This window comes from Pristiophorus japonicus, chromosome 2, assembly GCF_044704955.1.
Source record: "Pristiophorus japonicus isolate sPriJap1 chromosome 2, sPriJap1.hap1, whole genome shotgun sequence".
In the NCBI taxonomy this organism is placed as follows: Eukaryota; Metazoa; Chordata; class Chondrichthyes; family Pristiophoridae; genus Pristiophorus; species Pristiophorus japonicus.
This window is the reverse complement of record NC_091978.1, coordinates 237,258,061-237,276,456: the sequence shown is the minus strand read 5'-3', so window position 1 is coordinate 237,276,456 and position 18,396 is coordinate 237,258,061. Positions and strand designations below refer to the sequence as shown.

The window sequence follows — 18,396 nt, the reverse complement described above, 5'->3', positions numbered from 1 at the left end:
GAAGATGAGCCTGATGAGGAGAACATTTTCCAATGCCACCCTCCAGACCAAGAGCATGGGGGTGAGGATGAGGGGGATGGATGAAGCCTCCACTGTTTTACTGACTTTGCTGGAGGTGCAGGTGCCACCCATTGAGGTGCCAGCCCCTTCCGTGACGTGGTTTGAGTGTTGGTGGGATATTCCGTGGTTTCTTAACACCCGAGGCTGCAGGTCCCAGATTCCGAGGCTCGCACAAGATATGGCATTGACAGTATTGCCCCCATAGTTACATTTTACCTTTGCAAGAAGCTCAAAACGGCAGGAAGGCAGGCAGGACAGGTTCTTTGTTCTCTTTCCCCAAGGTTTGTATGGATGGACCACACCCAGGTCGTGACTGCTCCTCTCCCCTCCTCCCCTCACCCCCCAACAATTCATTGCAGCCTTGTGACTTCTTGCCTTCTCCCCCAAACTCATTGCAGTCTTGTGCCTAGTGCACCAGCCTTCCGACTGCCACCTCCCTCCCTGGGCTCATTGCAGCAGCCTTCCGATCGTCAATTTCCTCCCGAGCTTGTTTTCCAGCCGAGCTCTGAGCCCGTGTGTCTGGGCGCGGGGCCAATTCTGACAGCCGACGCTACGACTGCATCCCCCCCCCCCCCACCCCGCCTCCAGCCCTGCTTGAAGACATTCGGTGTTGGCGTGTAAATAAAAAACAAAATGAAAACCAGAAATCCAAGAAACTTCCATGTATTCCGTTGAAAGGTAAAAAAAGTTGAACATTATTATGGATATTTCAAGTATTAGAGACTCCCTCCAAAAACTTCAATGAAAAACAATGGCGTCTTTCAACACCAATTTTTCAATGTGCGCTGCTTTCTGTTAACTCACTGGAAGGTTTTTCAGGCGTGGCCAGGTATGCTGACCAAGGATAAAAAAAATTTGGGGCAAACTACGAAAAATGCTAAAAACTGGCATAGAAAAATCGTAACTAAACCAACTATGCTGATGCATATTCCAGGGTGTAACTTTTGAATTAAATCATTATGCCAAAAAAATGGCGCACACCAAAAAAACAGCGCAAATGACCTGGGAAAATTGAGCCCAATGTGTTGTTCATGTTTTGAAGAGGTCTAAATTTAAGCAGCATCTTCATGTGATTGTAAGCTAATTACAGATGTGAGAGAATATAATTTTGTAATTGGTTTCAGATTATTGGAATACTCGCCTATAATATCTATTTTCCCTTCCAGTGACCTTGTTTTATGGCAGCAATACAAGTACAATCATTGTGCTGGCACAGATTAAAGAGTGTAACGTGGCTGCTGATATACTCCTACTATTTGTTTTTCATTGAGCTGCAGAAGTGCAAGAAAATTTATATCGACTTCAGCAAATCTACACCGCACTAACACTTCCAGGTGAGCACAGACCAAAGACACATGACCAACAGTGATGGGTGCAAGAATGGAAGGCATGAAGAGATGCAAGGGCACACAACTTATCACAATTAGGCACATGTCACTTGTGTAATTTGATATCATGGACGAGATTCGATCTGTGGTCTGAATGCGATTGTGTAACACACAAGTTGTGTTATATTTCCACCCTTATTATATGCTGCATCACTAAGGAAGGATTATCTCTGCTCTAATGGAATGCCTACGAATTCTATTAATACAATGCATTTTAGAATAACGGAAGTAGTAAAATGTAACAAAAAAGCAGTTCCAATGAAACTGGGAACCAAGAACGGTAGAAAATTGAAAATGAACTCAAAAATGTGTCTCTGCCGTTATAGACAAATGATGGCACGGAGATGCCACATTTTGAGACATGGTGCTAGGAACAGAAATTATGTATACTGCAGGCTGCAACAATGAACCAAAAGGTGGTTTCAATGAGCTATTACGCATTAAGTACAAAGCCATTCATGTTGTTCTGTCCAGAAGCCTTCCTTATATCCTGCTGCATAGATGTTGGTATTCTACATCACAGATATGAATTTCTTTGCGTTTGAAATTCTGTGGCTGGCTGACAGCCTGATGCAATTGCAAGAGATTTATATTTGATTTTTTGGCCGCAATTTTCCTCAGCCGAATGCTCCATATACACCTGCTTCTGCAGATCGGTGACAAGGCATCAATTTCACAAAATACTAGCACAGGCGGAAGATTATACTTACAATGAAAATGGTGGCAGGTGTGATGACATAAATATGTTTGAAGGCCTGATTCACTGTTCTTCAGAAGCACTCTAATCAGAGTATGCCACGTTTTATGTGGTGCTGTACTTAACAAAGCATGCCACAGCGATCATTTGCAAGTCAGATTGGTCACACCCACCAAGATGCCACCAACCATATTTGCGGGCATTGTTGCTTTGCAACAACCTGCCAATGACTGTGGGGAAATATCTTTAAAGGGTCCAAGTTAGCAGATCTAGATGCTGCAAGGACATTTTTTGCTAACGAGCTCCACATGCTGTTACAGCAAGTGATTGAACCAGTTAGCTGGCACCTTAAGCCTGCACATGCAGCTTCCTTCTCCATTTTTGTCTGACATTTCTTAATCCCCTGCCTCTTCAGCCTTGGTAAAGGCTGCTAATGAGTTGACCTGCCTTTTGACACAAGAAATTTGAGTTTTGAAGTAAATTGCAAGGTATCTTTTGGCAGTGGGAAAGCTTTTCCATACATTTTCGAATTATTGAAATTTTCTTGATACTTTTTTTTAGGAAGAAGAGTGAAACAGAAATTTGTATGTGTAACAACTAAAGTTTAACAGACATGTTTCTATATGTACCTTTTTGAAAGGAAAACAAAATGCGATGTACAATATATTCTGCTAGGGCAGGGGTGTCAAACCTATATCTCATGGGCCGAAATTGGCCTGTGAAACACCTTCATTCGGCTTGTAGACTCCTGAGCTGGCTGACCGTACTTGTTCACTGGAAGAATTTGAATTTGGGAAGCTGCATTTCCCATTCAGATTTGAAAGCCAGGTCCTTTTAAATTGGGAAAAAGCAAAATACTGCGGAGGCTGGAATCTCAAATAAAAACAGAAAATGCTGGAAATACTCAGCAGGTCAGGCAGCATCCTATTGTATATTGTACATCGCATTGTGTTTTCCTTTCAAAAAGGTACATATAGAAACATGTCTGTTAAACTTTAGTTGTTACACATACAAATTTCTGTTTCACTCTTCTTACTAAAAAAGTATCAAGAAAATTTCAATAATTCGAAAATGTATGGAAAAGCTTTCCCACTGCCAAACAGAGTAAACGTTTCAGGTCGATGACCCTTCATCAGAAATGTTAACTCTGTTTCTCTCTCCACAGATGCTGCCTGACCTGCTGAGTATTTCCAGCATTTTCTCCTTTCAAATTGTTGAGCTTGGTCAGTGCTGTTTGGGCCACCCCTCACAGTTACTGAATAGGTTGATTGTGTTTCAGGTGAGTGTTTTAGAGTCATCTTTGCAGACTGGGTGGTTTTCAGTGACTTGGGACTGATTTACCACTGTAAATAAAAGAAAGATATATTGATGCATAAATTTGTATTGTTAATGTTTAATGAAGAAAATGTACTACTGGAGCTGCTTAATGTGACAGGATTATTTCTCCATAAATTTTCATTTATTTATTCATTCAAAGTCTCATAACATTAATCCCTGATTTTTATGTTCTGTAGTCACAGCTGGCCCCCATGTTTTGAAGGAGAAAGGTAGAGCACGAGTGACATGTGTTTCAAGAGAAACGGAGAATTTTGTATTTCATTGCAGACATCAGGGAAACCCCTGCTTGATTTGTAAGCAGCTGTGGCAAAAGAATTCACTATTCAAAAACACTATGAAACATATCATAGTGAGAATTGTGGTAAGTACACTAGAAAGGTACAAGTACAATGTTTACTAATACTCTCTATTTAAGTGATGCTACTGTTAAGGTGAGTGCCGTGACTGCCCATGAAATAGTTATGTCTGTGGGAGAATTTTTGAAGCATGCAGTATGCTCAAGTAAGCAGCTAGCTTTTGCAAATATCAACCTCTCAAGAAACAGAATCGCTGAATCATTAGGCTCAATTTTCCCGGGTCAGTTGCGCCATTTTTTTTGGCCCGCAGCGTTTTTTTTGGCGTCGGTATTTAAATCAAAATTTCCCCTAGGAATCTGCACCGGCATAACTGAGTTAGTTATGATTTTTTTCCGTTAAGTTTTTTTTTACCGTCATAGGCTGCAAAACAAGCCTATGGGGAGGGGTGGGGATTGGAAGACTGCACTCGGCAGTAAATGAGCTGGGGGAGGAGAAGTCACAACACTGCAATGAGCCATTGGGGGGGGGGGGAGGGGGGTGGTGGGAGGAGAAGTCACAAGACTGCTGAGAACTGGGTGTGGTCCATACAGACCTTGGGGAGAGGCAACAAATAATCTGTCCTACTTGCCTTCCTGCCGTTTTGAGCTTCTTGCAAAGGTAAAAGTTAACCATGGGGGCAATACTGACAATGCCATACCTCCTCCTGCAAGCCTTCTGCATCATGGTGCAAAGGAGAAGGCAAATGATTCGACGTCATCGCATGAGGAATCTTAGAGCCCGTAGGATGCTGCGCAGGAGGCCTTACCCACCTCGGTTATATCAAGACAGGCATTCGTACCTGCACCTGACCATGTCAGAAATTGTGTTTCCGCAAAGAAGTGGTAGTGGAAGTTGGTGAAAGCAGACCTGCAACCTAGAAGCAACAGGAGGACTGCTTTGTCAGGTGAAGTGAAGGTTACAGCTGCACTTTCATTCTATGCCTCCGGCTCGTTTCAAGCTACAAATGGGGATGTGTGTGCCATTTCTCAACAAGATCATCATCATCATCATAGGCGGTCCCTCGAACGAGGATAAATGTCTGCATTCAGCAAGTAACAGCTGCACTATATGCCCAGAGGAATGACTGCATAAAGTTCCCCATGACTGCCCAGGCAATGCATGACAGGGCTGTGGGCTTCTGCAGGATTGCTGGCTTCCCAAAGGTAGAGATCTGCATTGATTGTACCCATATCGCCTTGCGAGCACCTTTGGAGGATTCCAAGATGTACAGGAACAGAAAAGACTTCCACATCATTAATGTACAGCTCGTGTGTGATATTCACATCATGTCAGTCGATGCTAGATACCCTGGGAGCACCCATGATGCGTTCATCCTACACGAGAGCATGATATCAGCCATGTTTCAGCAGCAGCCAGAAGGGCAGAGCTGGCTACTGGGAGACAAAGGGTATGTCCTCGCCACCTGGCTCATGACGCCCCTACGCGTAACCCAGACAGAAGCTGACCGGGAATACAATATGTTGCACATTGCGACGCGCATCTTCATAAAGAGGACCATTGGCATCTTGAAACAACGTTTCGGGTGTCTGGACCATTCCGGAGACTACTTGCTACACTCTCTCTCCTGAGATTGTCGGTCAGTTCACTGCTGTGTGCTGCATAACTTAGCCATCATGAGGCAGCAGCTGGTAGAAGACTCACCTGCGGAGAGAGTGGCTGATGATAATGATGAGGAAGATGCAGATGACGAGCAGGAAGATGAGGAGGAAGCCATGCAAGGACCTGAACCTGGAGCACAAAGGCGGAGGAGGGCAGGCCATCGTGCCCCTTTAACGATTGCTCGAGCCTTGCGCCAGCAGCTCATCCGTGAATGCTTTGCTGCCTGAAGGCCCAGTGACAATTATTCTACATGGACCATGTTTACTGTTCGCACCTGTTCTGTAATGTTGTGTTAATGGAACAACTAATGTAAATGATTCAGTTTTAATGTAAAATATATTTTATTCAAAAGTTTAACAGTTTTGTACTTAAATAAAATTATTCTTTGATCAAACTTTAAAGTTCTCAGTTACAATCACTTAAAAACTTTAAGATCACTTACAAACTTTTAAACTTGTAAATTTACATAACTTACAAAAAACTTTTAATTTGAGAACAGTTACAACAGTAACAATAATAACAGCAAAGAAAGGCTGTACTCATATCTCCTCCATCTTATTCTAAGACCGCCCGCCGCGTTTGTCTTTGGTGACTCCACCACCCCTGCCCGCAGGCAGTGGCGCAGTGTTTCTTGGGGAGTGTGCACCTGTTGGGGGGGGGTGGGCGCAGGCAGCAAGGTGGAGCGCCCGGCTTTGGACTCTTCAGAGGCTAGTGTGGGGATTGGAGTGGGAGTGGCAGTTGATTCTGTCAATGGGTGTGGGGTCTGGGCATGTTCCCTTATTGCAGCAGCTAACTCTGACATACCATTCCTCATGCACCCTGACAGTGTCTCAACTACCTGTAACATTCCCTCCCTCATGTTCACTGATAATGAACATCAGAGATAGTTTTTGCACTGATAGTGCATCAACTACCTGTGACATTCCCTCCCTCATGGTCCCGGACATCGTTCGCATTTCTTGAGAGATTGATGTTACTTCTCTCGACAATCCTGCTACCTTATCACCCACCCCACTGATGGTGTCCAGGAGTGATCAATGCTCTCCCCACTCATTGCCATCATCTGAAGCGCATCTGTTAGATCCTGCACCTCAGGAGAGCACAGACAAGCTCCCCTTCCCCTCGTCCCCACGGGTGTGGCTCACACCCCATCACTGGGACCCACAGTCTCGGAAGGTGGGGCTTTGGGTGTGCCTCGTTGCACCACACCACAGCCTCAGACGGTAGAAAACCATGGAATGTCCCACCAACACTCAAACCACTAGTCAAGGCAGGGGCTGGCACCTCAATGGGCGACACCTGCACCTCCTCCAAAGTCAGTAAAACAGTGGGGGCTTTATCCATCTCCATCCCCTCCCCTCACCCCATGCTCTTGGTCTGGAGGGTGGGATTGGAAGATATTCTCCTCTTCAGGCTTGTCCTCATCTGAATTTTCTTCTGCATCATCAGGGTTGGCCTCAAGTTCTGCAAAATATAACAGAACAGACAAATGGTTAGCAGCAGAGGAGGGGGTCAGGGTGGCATGAGTGGGCTCACACAGCGCAGGCAGCAGGCTCATTTGAAGGACCACGATGAATGATAGCACATTGCATCAACCGAGGCGTGGTTGATGGAGACATCCCCATGAACCGAAGCATGGCTAGCCCATGCACTACTTAAAATTTAGCAAAGGCAAACTGTGAAATTTGCAGGATTTGCCTTCTCCCTCAAGTGTGGGCCCAGCTTGTGCAGTGGTGGTTGCTTTTCTCCAGGCAGGATCCATCAAAGCAGTGACCCTCTCTTCCAAGGGGTCAGTGGGTGCAAATTTGCCGGGCCTCCTTCTGTTCAAGTTCTTTCCCTTTTATTATGTGTCACCTTTCTCTGCAAAGATGAAAATGTAACCTTTTAGAGAGGGTGTCTTTCTGCTAGGTGGGACATATACAGCTGGTCACATTTACAATTGTAATTGCATTGAATAAATGAAAATATTACTTACACTAACTACTTGACCAAGGTCCTGCCACTTCTTTTTACACTGGCCTCCAGCTCTTGTGGTGGTCACCGTTGCACAGTAATCTTCTGCAACTTGGTTCCAGCATTTCTTCATTTCTTTGGGTGGAACTTTTGTGTGACCTCTGCTGGTGTCCATCTCCTGCCGTCTGGCCTCAATCACAGTAACTAGTGCCTCCACTTCACCCTGTAAGAAATTCTTGGTTCTTGCACCGCGTTGCATCTTCTATTGCAGCTCCGATTTTTCCAATGCTCTCACACAGCACTCAACGTTCTCACACACACAACTGGCTCTTTAAAAATGGCTGATTGCAGACTTGGAGCTGTACTGTGCATGCGCGGCCATTGTGATCACGTCAAAAACGTCCTTTTTTTCGCGCATGTGCAGAAGGTGCAACATTGTTTTTTTCGGCACAGACAGCAGGCTCCACCCCCCCCCCCCCCCCGAAGCGACCAGACAGGCTGCGCGACGCCAAATTTGAAAAATACAGCTGGGAAACTTTGAACAAATATTTTTGCCGCATTTCTGGCCTAGAGAAAGGGGCGTAACTCTGGCAATATGCCAAAAAATGGGCTTGGGCAAAATTGAGCCCAATGATTTAGGTGAGAACTCCGGGGCAACGCAAAGTCCTTTGTCACTTTTTCCAATTGATAAAAGCACTGATGAAACTATTGTGGCTCAAGGCTATCGAGGGGCAGTATGTCTACCTCTGTTCCTAATTCTTAAGTTCTTATTTTGAAGGACATTTTTTCTAATATTGTTGTTACAAAATCTTAGCAAAACCTCGCACCAAATTATCCCAACCCGATAGCCTTTACATCAAGAATTCTTTCCATGTTTGGTAGCAAGTAAATGTGTGAGCAAGTATTCTCTATCATGAATATCAACAAGTCTAAACTATGGTCTTAACTTTGTGCATAAACCTGAACCTGGTACTGAAGATAGCTAAAGCCCTTTCATTTGCATCAAATAATAATTCAATGGTTCAAGCCAAGTAGTGTCGGGTATTGGGGAACAGCAGTAAATAGAATTAGCATTTTATATATATAGTGCCTTTCCTGACCTCAGGACATCCCAGGGAACTTTATAGGCAATTAAATACTTTTAAAGTGTAATCAATTTTGCAATATTGAAAATAAAATCTAAATGTTATAAAGTACCAATATGATTTATTTTTATCTATTTCTATTTTAATACATTTTGTTGAATGGGATCTGTACCAAATGCCAGGATGCCGGATCAGGCCCACCATATAAAATGTGTTTGACCCCCTCCCCGCCATGCGCGAGGGTGTGTCTGTCTTCCTTCAAGGTCACAAGGTCCAATAGTTAAGTAAACAGAGGCTCAGGTCAATCTTGGTCAAGGAACTTTGCAGATTGGTATGTGTCAGTCATTTTCAGACTTGCAGCTCAGAAGCACGTAGTACTTTTAAGATTGTTTTGCATCTGAAATTAAATGTGACAGCCAGAATGTGACATCTCGATAAACTCGATATAAAGTTTTTAAACATTACAGTGTGTTCCTCAAGCTTTCCTGAAGTAAGTTGGAAGATGTGCTAATTTACACGGTGGGGAGTATAATATATAGTACACAATACATTAATTCTGCTGCTAAGGTGCAGCTGCATCCTATTAATAGCACAAAATCTAAATGGTAAGAATATAGAGGCTCAGATCAATCAGAGTTTCATTGTGTTTTTTTTTTGTGTTTTTTTTTTGGGGCACTAAAATCAAATTTTTCCTTTTTCCAGTGCCCCCTATAAAAGGAGAGGGGGACACTAAAAGCACCGGCAATTAAAACAAATTAAACTTTAAAACGTAAAATCAAATTAAAATTTGGTTGCCGGGCGTGATGATGCACTCCAGTCCCTCCGGTGCCCACCTCTCGCGGAAGGCCGCGAGCGTACCGGTGGACACCGCGTGCTCCATCTCCAAGGACACCCTGGATCGGATGTAAGAGCGGAAGAGAGGCAGGCAGTCAGGTTGAACGACCCCCTCGACCGCCCGCTGCCTGGACCGGCTGATGGCACCCTTGGCCGTGCCCAGGAGCAGTCCTACGAGGAGGCCCTCGGACCTACCCGCTCCCCTCCGCACAGGGTGCCCAAAGATCAGGAGAGTGGGACTGAAGTGCAGCCAGAATTTCAGGAGCAGCCCCTTCAAATAGTGGAACAGGGGCTGCAACCTTGTGCATTCAATAAAAACATGGAACACGGACTCCTCCAGACCGCAGAAATTGCAGGCGGCCTGGGAGTCCGTGAACCGGCTTAAAAATTTGTTGCACGGCACTGCTCCGTGCACCACCCTCCAGGCCAAGTCCCCGATGAATAGTGGGAGGACCCCTGCGTAGAGTGCCCTCCATCGGGGACCCCCGCCTCCTCCGGACGGCAAGATGGTCAGAGTTTCATTGTTTGTTGACAGATCTATGTAAGGTGACATTAATCAATCTTTAATTGCTCTTCAGGCTCCAAGTCAGAACCCATGATGAAATGGCTGGTTTTCCCTTTTTTTATTCATTCATGGGATATGGGCGTCGCTGGCAAGGCCAGCATTTATTGCCCATCCCTAATTGCCCTTGAGAAGGTGGTGGTGAGCTGTGTTCTTGAACAGCTGCAGTACATGTGGTGATGGTAGTCCCATACTGCTGTTAGGGAGGGAGTTCCAGCATTTGACCCAGCGACGATGAAGGAATAGTGATATCTTTCCAAGTCAGGATGTTGTGTGACTTGGAGGTAGTGATGTTCACACGCACCAGCGGCCCTTGTACTTCTAGGTGGTAGAGGTCACGGGTTTGGGAGGTGCAGTCGAAAAAGTGTCGATGAGTTGCTGCATGGCATCTTGTAGATGGCGCACACTGCAGCCACGGTACGCCGGTGGTGGAGAGAGTGAATGTTATAGGTGGTGGATGGGGTGCCAATCAAGCAGGCTGCTTTGTCCTGGATGGCGTCGAGCTTCTTGAGTGTTTTTGGAGCTGCACACATCCAGGCAAGTGGAGAGTATTCCATCATACTCCTGACTTGTGCCTTTTAGATGGTGGAAAGGCTTTGGAGAGTCAGGAGGCGAGACACGTGCCATAGAATACCCAGCCTCTGACCTGCTCTTGTGGCTGGTCCAGTGTTTATATGGCTGGTCCAGTTAAGTTTCTGGTCAAAGGTGATTCCCCAGGATGTTGATAGTGGGGGGTTTGGCGATGGTGATGCCATTGAATGTCAAGGGCGGCGATTAGACTCTCGCTTGTTGGAGACAGTCATTGCCAGGCACTTGTGTGGCGCGAATGTTACTTGCTACTTATCAGCCCAAGCCAGAATGTCATCCAGGTCTTGCTGCATGTGGACATGGACTGCTCCATTTTCTGAGGAGTTGCGAATGGAACTGACACTGTGCAGTCATCAGCGAACATCCCCATTTTTGAACATATGGTGGGAAGGGCGTTGATGAAGCAGCTAAAGATGGTTGTCCCTGATTAACTCCTGCAGCAATGTCCTGGGGCTGAGATAATTGGTCTCCAATAACCACAATCATCTTCATTTGTGCTAGGTATGACTCCAGCTAGTGGAGAGTTTCCCCCCCGATACCCATTGCCTTCAATGTTACTAGGGCTCCTTGATGCCACACTCAGTCAAATACTGCCTTGATGTCAAGGGCAGTCACGCTCATCACACCTCTGGAATTCAGCTCTTTTCTTTATGTTTGGACCAAGGCTGTAATGAGGTCTGAAGCCGAGTGAGCCTGGCAGAAAATAAACTGAGCATTGGTGAGCAGGTTATTGTTGAGTAAATGCCACTTGATAGCACTGTCAATGACACTTTCCATCACTTTGCTGATGATTGAGAGTAGACTGATGGGGCGGTAATTAGCCAAATTGGATTTGTCCAACTTTTTGTGGACAAATTTCCACATTGTCAGGGAGAAGCCAATGTTGTCACTATACTGGAACAGCTTGGCTAGAGGCACAGCTAGTTCTGGAGCGCAAGTCTTCAGCATGACAGCCGGGATGTTGTCGGGGGCATAATCTTTGCTGTATCCTGTGCACCATTTCTTTATCACGTAGAGTGAATCAAATTGGTTGAAGACTGACTTCTGTGATGGTGGGGAACTCTGGAGAAGGTGGAGATGGATCATCCACTCGGCACTTCTGGCTGAAGATGGTTGCAAACAGGTCAACCTTGGCTTTTGCACTCACATGCTGGGCTCCGCCATCATTGAGGTTGGGATTGTTCATGGAGCCTCCTCCTCCAGTTAGTAGTTTAATTGTCCACCACCAATCAACATTGGATGTGGCAGGACTGCAGAGCTTTGATCTGATCCGTTGGTTGTGGGATCACTTAGCCTTATCTATAGTGTGCTGTTTAGCATGCATGTAGTCCTGTAGCTTCATCGAATTGGCACCTCATTTTTAGTTATACCTGGTGCTGCTCCTACACTCCTCATTGAACCAGGGTTAGTCCCCTAGCTTGATGGCAATGGTAGTGTCAGGGATATGCCAGGACATAAGATTACAGATTGTGGTGGAATACAATTCTGCTGCTGATGATGGCCCACAGCGCTTCATAGATGTGCAGTTTTGAGCTGCTAGATCCATTCTGAATCTATCCCATTTAGCACGGTGGTAGTGCCGCACTACACAATGGAGGCTGTCCTCCGTGTGAAGATGGGACTTCCCCTCCAAAGAACTGTGCAGTGCTCACTGCCACCAATGCTGTCATGGACAGATGTATCTGCGACAGGTAGATTGGCGAGAACGAGGTCAAGTAGATTTTTCCCTCATGTTGGTTCTCTCGCCACCCGCTGCAGGCCCAGTCTGGCAGCTATGTCCTTCAGGACTCAACCAGCTCGCTCGGTCAGTAGTGGTGCTACTGAGACACTATTGGTCTCTCACCCAGAGCACAGTGTTTCTTCCAAGTGAAACTTTTAAATGGCAAGTTAGTTTTGTTACAAAAATGGAGCATTTCCAAAAATTTGCTTCTCACAGATGTTCAACATGCGAAGTACATCCAGTTTTCACACTATATTAGATTAGATTTCTGTTCCATTTGTAGTAATTTAATCCAACTTGATGGAGCCAATGTCTGTGGTGTGTTGTCAAAGTTACCGGCGGCACATGTTCAGGCTGTACTCTGGATCATGCCATGCCAATTCGGACAGGCCTGAGCAGGAGCACTGTCTGAATTTTCTGGGGGGAGACCAGTAGAATAGCTGATGACCCATCTCTGACAATGGGGGCCGATCAAAAATGTGCGTGTAATTGCAAAAGCTTTTTAAATGACAAATAAATAGTGGGATAGATTTTCATCTTCAACACCTAGACTGTAATTTGGCATGACAGATGGGCCGCTCTTTATGGAAACCTCCTGATTTTCTTTCCATTGACTTTAGTGGAATGGAAACCAGGCAGGTTCTATAAAAGGCATGCCACCCATCCTGCCAGGTTACTGCCCAGGCAGTGAAAATTAAAATCTATTCTAAAATATTTTTTCGGTGGGGTAAGTGTCTGTGTACAGTCAAATGATTTTGGGGAAAGAAATGGCACGAGCTAACCATCAGCAAGTTTGCCTATAATTGATAGAGTATGACAAGAATTGTGAAGGGAGGCAGAAAGAACACACAAGTAAAAGAGGTAGAAGTAGATTTTGAACTTGCTATCTGGGGGGAAAACTGACATTGCAGATTGGATGGCTATTATAGAAACCACCGATTTTAAATCAATGGAAATTAAAAGTGTGTGGTTTCGGTAATGGGCGACCAAACCACAACATCAGTTTTACACTCAGGCGGCAAGTTGAAAATCTATTCCATTTTGCTTTTATATTACTAATAAATAGTTATAGCACAGAAGGAGGACATTCGACCCATCGAGCTCGTGCCAGCTCTCTGCAAGATCACTTAAGCTAGTCCCACTCCCTCACCTTTTCCCTGTAGTCCTGCAAATTTTTTTCCTTTAGGTACATATCCAACTCCCTTTTGAAAGCCATGATTGAGTCTGTCTCCAGCACCCTTTCAGTCAGTGCATTCCAGATTCTAACCACTCGCTACGTTAAAAAGTTTTTTCTTATGTCGCCTTTGGTTCTTCTGCCAATCACCTTAAATCTGTGTCCTCTGGATCTCAACCCTTTTGCCAACAGTTTCTCTTTATCTACTCTGTCCAGGCCCCTCATGATTTTGAACCCCTCCATCAAATCTCCTCTCAACCTTCGCTGCTCTAAGGTGAACAACCCCAGCTTCTCCAGTCTATCCATGTAACTGGTAGTTCACCATCATTATCCATCTCGAACTGTGGGCCAATGTTATTCTGATTTGTTCCTCTTACCAATTCAATCTTAGCAAATAAAAACAGCCCATTTCATATCTCAACGTTGATAGGATTCCCTATGAATGGCCGCTAAAACAAAGGATTAAAGGCCCAGTTGAAGGGTTCACACACAAGCGTTAATTGATCTTTTCTCTAATGCTGATGGATCTACTGCTTAGTTCCAACATTTTCTGCTACCTTTAAAACAAACCTCCAAATTCTCATCATCCAACGTAAGCACTGAATTCACATGTGGCTTTGTGATGTGAACATCTAAACATTGTGTGAGAGGAAAAGGGCTATCACACAATGCAGTGCATGTCACATCATTTTCATGCTTTAAATGCCTACAAACCTGCTGTGACTTATGCAAATTTGTAATTAGCCTTTTGTTAGCAGTTCAGTTGAATAAAATTGGTATAAGTGGCTTTTACACCTGTGGCAAAAATACACATGATTTTAGTGTATTTTTCTACAGGTGAAGACAAGCAGAAAATCATTCTGATTTAATGTCATGTTAATACAGAACTGCATTGCAATAGTGAAAATAAATGTTGTGGCTAAGCTGGACTTTGATATTTTTTCAAAATACCTTCAACAGCAACATTGTATTTCATGCATATAGTATAGCTTTCTGTTTGAATTGACTGAATAAATTAATCTCTTTACTTACGCAAGCTATGGCAGTGATGGTAACTGAACTAGAGATGAATGACTGCCCATCATTCAAACTCACCAATACATCCATTGTTCTGCAACAGAAATATAATACATGTAATCTACAGAAATTCATTATTTCTGGCAATATCACAATCTAGCAAAGTACATAACTAATAAACAAGTGGCAGGTTACTGATAGAACTGCATGCTTGCAAAGTGAATACATACTGTTCATTGTTTCTGTATGGTTAGGTCATAGAATGTAATTCTGTGTTAGTAAGAAAATAATCCTATAATTAGTCCTCCATGCCCTCATATACCCATTAGCACTATTACATAGATCATACAGCAAACATTGAAGTACATATGTAAGACATATTCTTAAAAGTTTGTCAATTATCTCAATTTCAGAATTGACTGCAATTTTTTTGTTTCTCAATCATTAGTGTGGCACAGATACAATGTCATGGTCATGGATGCAAATTTGGCCTCAGGATGAAGCAGTTTCATTTTGCACTGATGCTGTAATTATAGTGTAAATGTCCCCCAATTCCAGAATCAAGGTGCAACCCAACACTGAGAGAAAAGTGGAATGAGAATCGCCCTCCCCTTCACTCCACCATTGTTGACACAGTATTTTGCTATCTAGACCCTACACTCTGGAACTCTTTTCCCTACACTCATCAGCCTTGGTACCTCGATCCCCACCTTCCAAATCTCCAAACTTTACTTCTTCAGTTTCTTTCTCTAATTCTTCTCCTACTATTGCTTGTTGCCCATTCCACCTCCTTGAAGTGACTTGGCATGTTAACTACACAAATTCAAGTTGTTGTTGTTGTTGACCTGTACTGCAGTTTGGAAATGCTCCAGAGCTAGCCTTGCTTCAAATCAATTGTTCCAGGAATGATGATTGCACCATCATTCATTTGCCCTGAATTTAGCTCCCTTGCAGATGCAGATACATATATCACTTTCATCTGTGAGAAAGGCACTTGCAGATGATGGCCCTATGGTACATTGTCCTCCTAAGACCACCACAGCTGAATCGCAACTATTTTTTTCTAGCTGGGAAAAGGAGATAGCATAGTGGTTAGTTACAGGACTAGAAAATCCGGAGGCCTGGACTAATGGTCCAGAGGCATGAGTTCAAATCTCAACAGTCGGGAAATTTAAATTCAGTTAATTAAATTAATCTGGAATTAAAAAGCTAGTATCAGTAATGGTGATCATGAAACTACCGTAATAAACTATCTGGTTGAGTAATGTACTTTAGGTAAGGAAATTGACCGTCCTTATCCAGGCTGTGACTCTAGCTGTGGTTGACTTTCAACTGTCCTCTAAAATGACCCAGCATGCCACTCAAACCGCTACAAAACACAATCAAATACCATTACCACAGGGACTTCAGTGCTGCAAGGCAGCTCACCACCACCTTCTCGAGAGCAATTAGTGATGGGCAATAAATGCTGGCTTTGCCAGCGATGCCTACATCCCCTGAATGAATTAAAAAATGTATTATCTTGAACTATGTTGCAATCTAAATTGAATGTATGCATGCATCCACTTGAACGTTTGGTCAGGAACTCGAGGATTAATCCCGAGTGGTATACCAGGTAGGAGGCATTTGGAACTTGCTCCAAAAGGATAAGTCCAGTTGTTTCAGATCTGATAGTGATATTTTATCTGCACTTGAAAAATAACTAATTTGTCAGTGTGAATGGAAACCATTTGGAAGTCTGTGTTCATGAGATCTAGACATTGGCACAATTGCTTGAAATGAATGTTCCTAAAATACGTTTGTTACAAATATAGTACTCACTACTTAGAACATCTACATTTAAAATGGGCAGTCACTTATCAGACAACATTGACCATCTTTATTATCTATTTCAAAGTTGCCAGTTGTTGCGTTGAAGTGTTCTGTTTATTTCAGACATAAACAGCTGTGCTTGTTCACTAGTTTGCACCTTAATAAGGGTGCACTAAATGCAAGGACAAATAGAAGTAAGTATATAACACTTTGTTAATATTCAGTTATCTTTTGTATAGTTAAGGCCTTCTAATTGTAGCCAGAGAATCATCTGCAACGGCATTTCTTCCCGCCCCCGCATCGTTACCTCTGGTGTCCCTTAAGGATCTAACCTTGGCCCTCTCTTATTTCTCATCTACATGTTATCCCTTGGCAACATCATCCGGAAACACAGCATCAGTTTCTACATATACGCTGATGACACCCAGCTCTGCCTCACTACCCCTTCTCTCAGTCTCTAAATTGTCAGACTACTTGTCTAACATCCAGTTCTGGATGAGCAGAAATTTTCTCCAATACAATATTGGGAAGACCGAAGCCATTGTTTTCGGTCCCTGCCATAAACTCCGTTCCCTAGCCACTGACTCCATCCCTCTCCTCAACTCCTCTCGGAAGCTGAGCCAAACTGTTCAGAACCTTGGTGTCATATTTGACCCTGAAATTAGCTTTCGATCACATATCCGTAGCATAACTAAGACTGCATAATTCCACCTCCGTAACATCACCCGTCTCCACCCTTGCCTCAGCTGAAGCCTTCATCCATGCTTTTGTTACCTCTGGACTCGAGTATTCCAACACACTGCTGGCTGGCCTCCCACATTCTACCCAACGTAAACTAGAGGTGATCCAAAACTCGGCTGCTCATGTCCTAACTTGCACCAAGTCACGCTCACCCATCACCCCTGTGCTCGCTAACCTACATTGGCTTCCGGTTAAACAACGCCTCGATTAAAAAATTTGCATCCTTATTTTCAAATCCTTCCATGGTCTCACCCCTCCCTATCTCTGTAATCTCCTCCAGCCTCACAAATCCTCCCCCCCCCCCCCAACCCCCCGCCAACCACAAGTTGTCTGCGCTCATCTAATTCTTCCCTCCTGAGCAATCCTGATTATAATCGGTCAACCATTGGTGGCCATGCCTTCTGTTGCCCAGGCCCCAAGCTCCGGAACTCCGTGTCTAAATCTCTCTTTCCTCGTTCAAGACGTTCCTTAAATCACACCTCTTTCACCAAGCTTTTGGTCACCTGCGCTAATTTCTACTTATGTGGCTGTGTGTCAAATTTTTAACGCATAATACTCCTATAGAGCGTCTTGGGATGTTTCACTACGTTAAAGGCGCTATATAAATACAAGTTGTTGTTGTTGTAGAATATATTCAGTACCATATTATAGAATCATACAGCACACAAGGCCATTCGGCCCATTATGCCTGTGCCTCTGACAGATTTATCCAATTAATCTCACTTCCTTGCTCTTTCCCCATAGCTCTGCAAATGTTTCCTTTTCCAATTTATATCCAATTCCCTTTTGAAAGTTACTACTGAATCTACTTCCACCACCCTTTCAGGCATTGTATTCCATATCATAAAAACTCTATGCGTTAAAAAAATTCTTCTCAACTCCTCTCTAGTTCTTTTGCCAATTATCTTAAATCTGTATCCTCAGGTTACTGTCCCTCCCTGCCAGTGGAAAAAGTTTCTCCTTATTTACTCGATCAAAACCCTTCATAATTCTGGACATCTCTATTAAATCTCCACTTAACCTTCTCTGCTCTAAGGAGAACAATCCCATATCTGCTTTTCTGATTTCTCTTCAAATATTTAGTACTCTTGGAAATGTTATAACCTATGTCAAGACTATGCTCCCTTAATACTCAAAGGGTTAAGCTTATGTGTATGTGCTTGGTTTAAACCTCCTTCTATGAGAAACAATGGTATGGTCACTTCTACTGCTAACAGAAGAGCATAAGGATTGTCATATAGTGGAATAAAATATTAAATAAGAGAAATCTATTGATCCTATCTTTGGAGCTCAAAGTCTCAAGAGCCAATATACACAGAACAAATTACCCAGGCATCATCAGTGAATAGATGTTTTTCCATTATGCTGTCAAAATGTCAAATCTTACACTTAAAACTATACATCAATATTAGAGAGAGGAGTCATTTAAGAAAACTGGAAGTGTACTATTTTTTTTATGGAAAATGTAATCT

General features: G+C 43.7%; 1 protein-coding gene across 4 annotated transcripts in view; it reads right to left on the bottom strand.

Annotated features, from left to right (window-relative positions):
- antxr2a (ANTXR cell adhesion molecule 2a) overlaps nucleotides 1–18,396 on the bottom strand; it is a 372,665-nt gene that overhangs the window by 166,624 nt on the left and 187,645 nt on the right. For all 4 annotated transcript variants that reach the window (XM_070871068.1, XM_070871074.1, XM_070871069.1 and 1 more), the window contains one exon: nucleotides 14,387–14,465. In XM_070871068.1, the coding sequence (XP_070727169.1) occupies nucleotides 14,387–14,465 (79 nt within the window). The remainder of the gene's footprint in view (nucleotides 1–14,386; nucleotides 14,466–18,396) is intronic.